Source organism: Pyxicephalus adspersus, chromosome 3 (assembly GCF_032062135.1).
Source record: "Pyxicephalus adspersus chromosome 3, UCB_Pads_2.0, whole genome shotgun sequence".
NCBI lineage: Eukaryota > Metazoa > Chordata > Amphibia > Anura > Pyxicephalidae > Pyxicephalus > Pyxicephalus adspersus.
The window spans coordinates 99,197,769-99,210,555 of NC_092860.1; the positions used below are offsets into that span (position 1 = coordinate 99,197,769).

General features: G+C 35.4%; 1 protein-coding gene across 1 annotated transcript in view; it reads left to right on the forward strand.

The window, feature by feature from the left end:
• LOC140326849 (UPF0462 protein C4orf33 homolog) overlaps positions 1-12,787 on the forward strand; it is a 65,417-nt gene continuing 52,630 nt past the window's right edge. The window contains exon 1 of the mRNA XM_072405825.1: positions 1-7,508. Within this exon, the coding sequence (XP_072261926.1) occupies positions 7,453-7,508 (56 nt within the window). The 5' untranslated portion in view covers positions 1-7,452. The remainder of the gene's footprint in view (positions 7,509-12,787) is intronic.

The following is a 12,787-nucleotide window of genomic DNA, read 5'->3' on the forward strand; positions in this document are numbered from 1 at the left end:
ACTTGTCAGCATAATTTTACATCAGAACATAGCAAGATTTACAGGTTCTACCTGTACTGCCAGCTGTAATATACAGTTAGGTCTATAAATATTTGGACAGAGACAACTTTTTTCTAATTTTGGTTCTGTACATTACCACAATTAATTTTAAATGAAACAACTCAGATGCAGTTGAACTGCAGACTTCCAGCTTTAATTTAGTGGGTTGAACAAAAAGATTGCATAAAAATGTGAGGAACTAAAGCCTTTTTTTAACACAATCACTTCATTTCAGGGGCTCAAAAGTAATTGGACAAATTAAAAAGCTGAAAATAAAATGTTCATTTATAATACTTGGTTGAAAACCCTTGCTGACAATGACAGCCTTTACTCTTGAACTCATGGACATCACCAAATGGTCTCCTCCTTTTTAATGCTCTATCAGGCCTCTACTGCAGCAGCTTTCAGTTGATGTTTGTTATTGTTGTCTCTGTCCAAATATTTATGAACCTTACTGTATCACCAACTTCTAGATCAATTTCTGCCACTCACTGCTCCTTAATAAACATTATCAGTGTCCCCAATTCTCTTCCTAATAATAGCTCTACAATAGAAAAGACAAGGTAAGCAAAAGAGGCTCCAACAAATGCTGTCTTCCACATTTGACAAAGTATTTTCATATGCTTACAAGCATAAGAAGCTGAATAAATTAACTTGGTTATTTTTATAGCAGGGTAAACTTTTCCCTAATTTTAAAGATAACATTACCATATATATTACTATATAACAAATAATTTTACCATATACCATATAATCACTGTTCTGCAAATTGATACTGCAGAAGTGCAAGAAAGCTTGTCAAGGAGAAATCAGAAATTACCCCGGTCTTCATGTTGTCATCATCATACAGAAGAAATTAGAGTCTGATGGCAACATACAAAGGTATTTGAGACATAGGATTTAAGTAATTAGAATAATGTGCACAAAGGGAATAATAGTTTATGCTAAAAGTAAACTTGTTTTTTGCTTTTTATCCATCCTAGCAAAGACGATTAAGGGGAAATTACCTCTTTCCTACCATTGTTGGCCAAATGTTTGTAACATTGCAACAATAATTAAAAGGATTAATTTTCTGTGCCCTTGGACTTTCAAAACTTAGGGTACTATGGTATGCTAGAATTCCACTTCCTGCCTCCTGTGCCTATTGATCAATGTACTTTAAAATGTACAGGTACATGTGTATCTGCGGATATTAGTGTTTGTATTTCAGTTTTTTATTTTCCCTCAGAAGCCTCAAAACCCATAGAGCTAAAATAAAGTAGGAATTTGGAATATTGTCAGTACACCACCCTCTCGTTTACCTCTCTACCTTTCACAGCTTTCTATTGGTCTATAAGATTCTTCATCACAATGGTGGAGCAATGCACTGAGGGGTCATGTGTACTTTCTAACTGAATCTGGTCCTTGTACATTATACAGTAGATTATACCTTAGGGTTAGGGGCTGTTGGGTCACTTTAGAAGATAAAAGAAGATGTCCACCGGCTAATCTGGTTGCGTTCTCCAACACTGTAATGGTAGATTACTTCTACTGACATAACCAAACTAAGCAAAGTAACTTTTGAGTACAGGTTCATTTTAAAGACATGGTCAACATTCATTTTTAAAACAGTTCTTAAATGATTATTAAACAGAATCATTTTTCAGTTCAGAGAGATAGTTTGATGGAACAAAGTAAAAAAATGTATCTGGTTGGAACTGTTTTAAATTACTATATACAGCAGTTAACTTACCCTAGAGAACTGGTATGCATGCCATCCAAATGAAAGCACTACTCCCATTTAAAGTTTATCACTGTTTTTTTTTTCCTTTCCCACCTAACTGACCACTCGCATTAAAAAACTAAAATATCCTTTTTACTCATTTACTGTCATGAGAAATAGAAAGTACACCCTCTTTCAAATTCCAAGGGTTTACACATCAGGACGTAAAAAAAATCATCTGGTTTTTATGAGTTTGTAAACCTAATTAAATATAACCTCAAGTGGAAAGCGATAACAGATTGCACTACATCCCTATTTTTTACCACAAATCAAACCAACATGGAGAAAGCATGTGTTGTAATTTTTTTTAAAATACACTCCATGATACCAAAGCTTGTGGAACCACTTTTAGTGGCAATAATTTAAAGTAATTGTTCCTTTATGACTTTAATCAGTTTCTCACACCGTTGTTGAAGAATTTTTGCCCATTCTTCTTTATAATATTGCTGTAGTTCATTGTGGTTTGGGGGCAATAATTTAAGCACAGCTTCTGTAAGGCCTTTCCACAGCATTTTGGTTGGGTTAAGGTCTAGACTTTGACTGGGCCTTTGTAATTGTTTAATTATTTATTTTCCAGCCATTCTTTTGTAGATTTCCTGTGTGCTTTAGATCATTGTCCTTTGCATACCCTAATTTTGGCTAAGCTTTAGCTGTCACAAATTTGCTGGGACTGCCACTTCTTTGAAGATTGTCAACTGTCCTAAATGTTTGGCCCTTGTGAATAATTTTTCTTATTGTAGAATAATGGACTTCAGATTGTTTGGAAATGACCTTATAACCTTTACCAAATTGGGCAGCAACAATTGCTTCCTTAAGATTATTGTTGATGTCTTTCCTTCCTGATATTGTGTTAACACACACCTGAATGCTCCAGTCCAATTGTCAGGAATCAGCCAGTGCAGATCCATCTGCAGTGTTGGATTAGCAGCCCCTGCACTCAGAAACAGCATCACCAAGACACCCTATCAACTGACCTCAGAGATGGATATATCTTTCCTCAAAGCATGTAAAAAAATCTAGTGAGTGAGTATGAGAAGGATCTAAATATGCCCTGAAAACAGTTTTAGGATCAAAATACAATATACACTATCCTAGGGATCTAATAAACCTATTCTTTTACTGAGGTTGATATAAAGTAATGACTCAACAACACAAATTCAGTGAGGATTGATTGCCAGCATATTCTGTTATTAGATATGGGCAAAAACCTGGTTTTCTCTTTTATGCTGAGTATTTATTGGTAACTACAGAAGATATAAACCACTAGAAAACCTCTCTTGCTGACTCTCATATATCATTGGCAATACTTTGTGTTAAATGTAAGGTTATATGTTAATTTTGTTTTCTCCTGCCCCCATTTCTTTTTTTTTCTCTTTACTTTAACAATCTAATAATAAACACATGCATAATTCTGTTTGTCAGACAACACATTTTAATCTGGGACACCTCCTGTATCATCTTTGTTGAGAAACTAATTGTTGAGAAACTAAACTTGCCTGTGTATCTATACACTGTTTTCACATTTTATTATTTTTTTTAAAGAGGCTGATTTGTTTGACATTTTTTAACACCTTTTAAACACTGTGTACAATAGTGTGGTTTAGAGAACAAGGATTAGCAGCAGATTATTTATCCGTTTGTGTATTAACTTTCAGCAGCCATCACTTGACTTCCATACTGTACATTTTTGCTTATTATGCTATATGTAATTTTCTTGTAATTTGGTAGAAAGTGTATGTTTGAAGTGTCATCATCGTATGCATAGAAACTTATTCCCATAAACCACCCTTTAGTTTATAAGCTCAACTGTATGGTACCCCTTTGCTAGCTAAATACTGTATATAGTGCCTTATAAAGGATGGTTGGTGGTCAAGTGTCCCTTGCATGATGTTCAGCCTAAATGTCTCTGGGGTTAAAGGCTTTTAATCAGGCATCAAGGGCTTATCTCACCTTGCACACAACTTCAGGTAAATGTATTGCCATAAGACCAACACTAGGAACTCTGTATTGCCAATAGTACAGAAGTCAGTCTTTGAAGTTAATGCAAAGTTCACCTGGCTAAGGAAAAAACGTGTTATGTAGGCGTGGGAAGGCTAATAAACAGGCAGAAGGGTTTTACCACTTGTTCAATGCGAACAAGCAGTCTAATTTCTGATTACTACTTATCTTTACTCAGAAATTGGTCATATAGGGTACTACTTTCAGATTACTACACATTACTTTCAGATAGGTACTAGTTTCAGAATGCTACTTACTTTATTCAGAAATCGATCATAAAGGGTACCATTTTGAAGAAGGCTTTTTATTTTAGGGAGCGTTATTATAATTCTGAATAACCTTAAAAGAAGTGTACAAATTACAGATAACTCAACCATGCTCATCATGCCATCTTTTCTATTTAAAAGTAAAAATAGATGAGACCAGAACACAGATGCAAGAGCATTTCTACAGTTTCTTGGCCAGGCAGCAACTGGGTATCCACAGCAACAGATGCACAGTGGACTCCAGTTCAATTTAATGCATTCGTCATTCGGCGTCATAAAATATAATGGGTTCCTTTCTACCCTGTCACTTACAGGAAGATGGGAACCCATTAAAGCCTATTGGAGCTACAGGATGCATGTGCTAATTTGAAGAGTAGTCAGCTGCCATTCAGTTCATTATGGATTGCTGCAAAGCTGAAATGTGTACCGTATATTTTTATTTTTTACATTGACATGGAGGCTATGGTTTAGTTACCTGACATTACTAAGCTTATCCTTTGAATAAGGCATCAGTTATGATGTGTAAAGTGCAGCATTCCAAAGCAAACATAATGGCTAAAAGCGTCATTTTATATATATATATATATATATATATATACACTGTGTATTGTATATTGTTATTATTTAAAAGAGGAATTTCCTTCTAATACACAAAGTTTATGACTTTTTTTTCCCTTGAAGCCATTCATTTTGTCCTCCACACAGAAGAGACTGTATAAGGGCAAACATGTTTTTATAGCACTAAAAAGCTACTTTATAGATCTCCTTTATTATTGTCTTATGTGGGAAGAGCACATATATCAACATATACCATTTCAGGTGCTTTTTTCCCTGTAAATTTATTCAGAGCAATCATGTCCTTTTCAACGGAGCCGATTCCTCATTTTCTGTTTCCAACGCAATTACGTTCATTATGCATCAATGTAGAAAAATGCAGCAGTAGACAAAAACACATTGTGATGGCAGCTTAATTTTTAATGCTAGTGATGCAATTGTGCTTCAGAGCAAAATTACATTTATGATGTATTAAAATTATTTTCTTAGAGCCAAGGAAAAAAAGTCTTTGTTTTTTTATTTTTTTTTCTAGAATTTTAACTATGATTAATGAGTTTTGAGTGTAACCATAATTCATCTGACATGCAAAGAATATGATTCTTCAAAAAATATTTTTTTAATTCCTTTTTTAAAGCCAAATGTCTAAATTCTAGAGAGATTTGGCAATTACAATAAGCTGTTTACTAGGGTGAAGGAAGGGGAGTCAGGTCCCTCATGGTTCAGAAATGGCAGGTGACCACTGTGGAATTGATTAATCAAGTCTACAATATGTACATATTATTTAAAATTCCATACAGTCGCCACTTTTTCCTTCTTTCGTGCATTTGTTTTGCATATTTAAGAGGTGCTAAGTAAGCACAATTTCCCACTTGAAAAAAAACCTCCTGTGGTGTATTACATCAAGAATAATACAGTAAAAGAACAATCTTTATATAGTATTTTTGCATTTTCTGTTTCCATATGCTTTTTTTTATAATTTCCATATCGTGTTTTTTTTTTATGTACTTCTTGATGTTCAGTGCGCTGATATTAAAAAAAGAAAAGTAGCTGGTATTTTAAAGTCTTTTGGAAGAAATCAGCAGAATGTTAATAGTGTGCTGATGCTAATATATTTCTAGCACAATGCAGAAAGGAATTTTCCTTCTAATATTTGTATACAGTGGCCCCCAAAAATGTGAATGGATTATATGTTTCTTTTTCCAGGGTGATAATCAGATCTGTCATGGACCAGTTTGCGTACACTAGAAGAAAGCATTTCTCACTATCAGATATGGTAGACTTTAATCACAGAGCTAGAAATACGGTGAATGTGGCCAGCGCCCTGAGCGATCTTTTCTATTAAATTGACAGAAATAGGAAGAACACAGAGAAATGGAGCATGTCATTTTAGGAGCTAATGACAAACAGGAAAATGACTGTCAAGATACAAAATAATTTGGAAAGTGAATAGGAAGTTCTAGTATGAGAATGAAAAATGCATTCATAACAGTGCAAACAGAATGAAAGGATATGTTTCAAGATGAGACTGGGGGAGTGAATACATTTCCTGTGCTTGAAGAAATGGGTGGTTATAAGTCAATCTGCAGTGCTGTGTATGATATTGCTCCTGCCTGAATGCTGTACAAACTTTCACCCTCTATAATCTACCAATAACTCTTCCTATAAAAGTTTACTCTCATATTAAAAGAGTTCCTAGGTTTAGTAAAGAACTACTTGCCTGAGTGGTTTACAATGTTTTTAAATGTGTCATAATATATTTATGTAAGCACACCCAGAACAGCATTGTCAGCATTGCTGCTAAAATGAGAAAGCAATACAAAATCAATTGCAAACATTAAGGTGTATATTCATAATTTTTTTAATGTAACATTCACCAAAATAAACACAATATTTATTAGAATGGATAGATTATATGTTTCTTTTTTTCAGTGTGATAATCAGTTCTGTCATGGACCAATTTGTGTACAATAGAGGAAAGCATTTCCTTGTACCAAGTACACATAGTTTAGGCTCTATGGAGAGCTCTGTTCAGTTATTTTGACTATAGTCAATGCCTGTTCACACCAAAATATTGACTAAGTATCAGGCAGATGACAAGCTACATATTCGGCAGGCAGAACCATAGTCAAAGTGCAGGCTTAGATCGGGAGAACAGAGGTCCAAGACACATGACAAAGCAAGCCATAACTGTGTCTGATGATGACATCTGGATGGAATTTACCAGACAGGGCAGAGTAACATCAGACAGATAAAGAAATTACAGATGCAGCAGACCAGGGCATAGCCAAAGGTGCTAGAAGAATAAGATGTCCAAGGCACATCACAAAGCAAGCCACTTTGTGGCTGTTGAAAATAACTGGATGGAAGTCACCAGACAGGCCTGGCTAAGCATCAGACAGATGAATAAGCTACAGAGTCAGCAGACAAAAACATAGCCAAAGGTGCTAGTGTCAGAAGAATAGATGTCCAAGACACACCACAAGGCAAGTATTGCTGGTAACAGAAAAGAAGATATGCAAATGATCCTTTCTGAAAGTGATCTTTTTAGCTGTGCAGTGTGTCCGATATGTTCAAATTACAAGACTTTCTGAACACACTACACATTTTACAAGCAATATGAGTATGCATTTGGTTGCCTTGCTTTCTGCTTGAAAACCAATAATGCATCATGTTTGAAGTTTCAAGTTCATTTGCAATTGCATTTCGTAAAACAACATAGGGTGATAACTGTTTGTTCATCTTGTATAAAGCAAACATAATCTGCAAAAATACATAAACTGAGATGTTTTTGCTTTAAAAATGTGTCATTCTGGTTTCCCTCCCTAAACATAGATGAAGGAAGAGGATTTCAGTGGTTTCAACCTATTTACGAAGAATTGGGACCCCGTGTAAGTATTTTATTTTATTTAAGTCAATCTTTTATTAGAATGTTTTTTCTTTTCTATCTGGGGGACACAAAGTAATGAAAAACTTTTTATTAACTGTCCTAAAAACTGGTCACAACACTGGGAGCTTAACTTTTGACTTCTGGTCCAGCTTTATTCTTTGGTTTGTCCACATTTCCTAGTAAGAATGGTTACTTGACCAAAATAATGTTGAGGAATTGTTTTAATAATACCCTTCCCTACTCTATACATTACAAAAATTATTGGCTACACTTTAAATATTTTTAATGTTGCATTTATGTTTTAACTTTCATTAAGTTTAACTTTATTACTTAGAGGGTTTGGCAACATCTTACCTCAATCTTAACTCTTACAGTTCTAGGCTACATACAAGTTTTATTCTTATGAGGCACTAACGGATTTAATACTATGGGTATATAACTGTGGATTGCCACAATGCTAGATTTTTACTAAAGATTCAAAAACATTAAAATGTAGCTCATGTTACATGAAAATGTAAAGTGGCCTTGTTTTATTCATAATTTAACAGATTAAACTGATTTATCCCCAGACATATGGCAAAACTGCTTCCATGACCTCTAAAGGAAATATTTTATGTTTCAAGGGCAGTGTGGTGTTTCATCCTGAAATTCAGACATGCATGTAACAGTAGCTTTGTCTTACTTGACGAAACTGATTTTGACAACCTATAGAATTACAACAAGAATAAAGTGACCCTGCTACAGGAAGATGAAACCTACAAAAGAAGAATACTCATCCTTACCTTTTTAGTGAGTGGTGTCTTTAGTCTTTCCTTTCTTAAAGAACTCAACCCACTGCTGGAATTGGCTTTTCAGAGGTAGAATCCTTTTAGAATCCAAAAGACTGAAGCACAGATGACATCACGCCAAGGTGCTGGCATAGACTACAGCAATTAATCGGCAGTCTTTATAGAAGAGGTAGCTAAGAGGAACATGGACAGCAGAATATGATGAGTAAAAATAGATAAAAAATGAGATTACTTAAAAAGGAATTTGAATAGGAGAGAGCTTGTCTGCCCAAAGATAAACTTTATGAGGATATTTCCTCATTGTAGGATCCTCATTTCTTCTAGTGGGCTAACCCAACCCTACATGTAACGTGGGGCATACAGTGTCATGGTATGCAGGCTTGTAATCTTTTGGTAGTGCTTTCCAAAAATGTATGAGTTTAGCTATCAAACCAGACCAAACACGTTTTCTTTATCAGAGAACAGTAAAAGAACTACAACAGAAGCAAAAATATGTACATTGACCCACAGACATACATTTAAATACATTACTACTTTCTCCAGATTTTAGGTAAGCATGAGGGATGTATTTATGGTCAAGTTAGAGAGTTGGGTATGGTTAGCCATTATTAATAATATTAATATTAATATTATTATTATTAATAAACAGGAATTATGTAGTGCCAACATATTAAGCAGCGATGTACAATAAATAGGGGCCATTACATTCATAGCCAGTGAAAAATCCTCTTTACATAGCTGGGCAGTAATGATGCTGCTGTCCTGTTTACATTGGCATTGGTGCAGTTTTACAACCTAGAAATTCTATTAAACATTTTACAATTGACGCAGTTTTATTTAGTGAGAAATTTTACAAAAACCATAATATGTTGTGTAGCCAGGATAGAGAAACTGTAAATGCAGCCTGTAAATCTAGTCCTCTTTTCTTGACACTTTAAGTATCATTGCAATAATATTATGACAACTGTGCAGTTGTATACATTGCAATAGAAGATAGCCCATACTGTGGATGCCCAATACCAACTACTAAGCACAAAACTGAGCTAATAAGTGACAGCTAGTAAGAAAAAAAACATGGGCCTGGTTGGCTGTTATGAAGCTATGCAGACTTTTCTTCTTCCAGCCTTACCTTCAGGATTGCACAGTTGTACAGGCTCCTCTCATGTATTGAAAATGCTGAGTCTGATTTCAATGCAGGACTCGCAGCAAGTCCTATAGATTTTGCCACATTTACTAGCTGGAGGACACTGTCATCTATGCTCTTCTTACAAGCCTGATTATCCTTTGATCACCCCAGTTTGTTTATTCATGGAGGCCAAGCATCAACTGCCTAAAGAAATCTGCATCCAAATCCAATTTGCCTAGAAGTGCCCACTCCTCCAGGCCGACATCCACCCATCAGGGCACTTTTACACTTACATAACTCTTCTCAGAAGCTTGTTCACTGCTTGCATCAGAGCTTAGGGTTCATTAGAGGAGTACTGAGAGAGAGTACTGGGATATTTCCAGGAAGCCAAGTATAGCAATTAATTAAAACATCCTGGGAAAAAGTTCTTATAGTGTGGTGATTTTAGCCCAAGTCCTCCGATATAAGTACATAAGTACATAAACATAAGTACATATACATAAGTATATGGCCAAATAGAAATGATTTGAAAATACTAGAAGGAAAGTGAGTCTAGTTTCAAAACAGAAGAGCTCTAACATTTTAACCTATATTTATGCAGTCAGATCTTAAATTTCTTTAGCCTCTCTTTAATAATTCATATCTTTAATTTAATGTGCATATAATGTTATTGCCATTACTTGCTTTCAAAACCACTTCATGGTGGTGATGATGCGGAAAAAGTACAAAAAGATCAAGTTACCAAATGCAACCCAGAGCTGCCTGGCTATAACTTTGGGCTTTGGTCACCCTGATTGGCTGGGCTGGGATTATATACAGTAATTACTGTACAAGAAGACCCGAGTATCCTGGCATCCCACGCTGAGCTTCGTCTGTGCAGGTAAGTATGTTTTATTGCAGAAGGGACATCGCCCATCAATTCCTACAGTAAAGACCTACCGGATCGCTGATTTTGAAAGTGGAACCTTAGTTACACCTTTAGGGACATTTACTGAAAAAAATATTTTAATAAATTGAACACAGATATATCCAAAAATCCACATTAAACCAGTTATATTATCAATATAATCATGAAATGTTTGTTTACATATTGAAGTATTTTTAAAATACAGCTAAAAGATAGAATCCTATTTTGTTAACTACCTAAAATCCATAAACATCAGTACTCAACCTGCATAAAGGTTCATCTGTAGTGTAAGCCAATCATGCTTCAATTTACCGCACAGTCAGTCTTGCATTTGATGCTGGCTGACAGAAGCAGGCTGTGAGTATTACATAACCATGGAAAAGAAAAGTGATAAATGACATGGCTTTGCTGCCTGGCAGGGCTCCCTATATACCAAGTCTGGCTAAGAAGAATGAAAAGGTCTTCTATATATCCAAACTATTTACATGTATGTTTTGAAACTGCATATTAATTAAATAACAGATACTTTAGATGTAAAGGTACATTAGGAAAAAAAAAATATTACAAACATGTCCGTGATATGCATTGTTAGTATCTGGGCACACATATTGTTTTCCCCTTTACCTTGAATGATAACTTAATGTGTGTGTCAAATTGATCAGCAATGTTTGCTCAGGTGTTGTCTTTACTTCATTCACAACAGTTTATGTAGTGGGGACAAATATGATGTGTTTAATTAGATTTTTGCATGCATGCATACATGTACATAATAATGCTGTTTCTATTAATACATAAATATATTTGTGTGAATAACACAGCCTGACTTGACAAGATAACTAGTAGATTAAGATTGGAAAGCATGAACTCAGAAATCATAGTCTATTTAAATATTTCAAAGAGTTGCTAACAAAAGTGTACCTGCTTCATTGAATGGATGGCATGTCACTGCAGTAGTGGAGAATGTAGTGGCAACAAACCTTGAGGCAGGCAGTGGTGCAGTGCAGAGTAAAGTAGGGGCATGAGGGAAAGAGGGTGAGAGAATGAGATGGGGTATTGGTAAAAGAGGGGGGGGGGGTCTGGTGTGCAGGTATGGTGAATGGAAGGAGGATAGGGAGTTGTCTTCAGTAGTGAGAGGGCAGGGGGAAAGGGGCAGTGTGATGGAGCAGTGGTGGGATGGTTTCAGGCATGGTAGTAAAAAGGCAATTGCAGTGGTAATGGTGGGGTGCTGGCACAGTGGGGAGAGGTGATTGTTACAGGCATAGTAGTGAGTGGTCCCTCTGCAAAGAACTTCCTGTAACTCCATATACAGTCCTCCCAGCTAGCAGCAGAGGTTGGGGAGGGGTGTTGGTAGTATGAGTGTCTAAACTGGAAATGTTAGTGCCTGTGTATGTTAAGCAGAATAAGGGAGGTAGGGAAGTGATATATACACCAGGTAATGTCACCATTTTTATTTATTCCAATGACTTTACACTACCACAATGTACCTGACATATATTTTCAGTGTTAAATCTGCAACTTTATTTGATGATACTGAGAATTGGCTCCCAGTACAGAAAATATTTTGTCACTAATAACAGATCTATGTTCTACATGTCTTATCCTCTACTGAAGAGAACTGCAAATAAGTTACTTTTTAAAAAGAAGAAACTTGCTGTCAAACTTGATGAACTTACAGATATACAGTAAAAGCAATTACATGGGGCAGATGTGCAAAGAAATCTGGTTAATTTTTAGCTTATGTTGTTTGTTAGTGTTTTTCATCTTTCCCAGCTTTAAAGTCCTAATAAACCCAATCACAAGATTAATATGTTGTAGTATACCTAATATATTTCTGTTATAGCTGCCCTTTTTGTCTGTTTAGGTTTTCTTTGAATCTTTTAGCTTAACATGTGCAAAGTTGTTGTGTTGCCTTGGCCTGTCCACTTTTGGCTTGGACTACAAGGTTGTGGAATGAAGGACCAGTTAAATCTCAATGAGAAAATCCCTACATGGATGTTATGGGCTATATAGGGCACTTGAAATTGTGACACAGAAAGTTATCTCATGTATTATTAGTTAAAAAAAGTGCTTTTGACTTGCCAAAAGTAAGATGTTGACAGTAACATGAAGCTAATGGGTAAAACTCTTTATGCTGTGAGGATTCAATACCATTTAAAAGCCAAACTTAGCCAAAACCTTTTGTTTTAGATAATCTAAAAGTCCCTAAACCTATAGCTTCCTCCTGCTACTAATATGAATGCCATATAATCCAACTCAAAAAACTCTTCCCTGCAATGGTCATTAGTATGACCGGATGACCAATTGCAACCTGAAAATGTATGCAATTCCAGTAATAAATACTGAAATATTGACATAATTACAGCTGTCCATTTATATGATCTTTAATGCAACAATCTATAGGTTTTTATTCATTTTTGTGCTTTTTAAAATATTAGTGTATGAACATAACATTAGCTGTA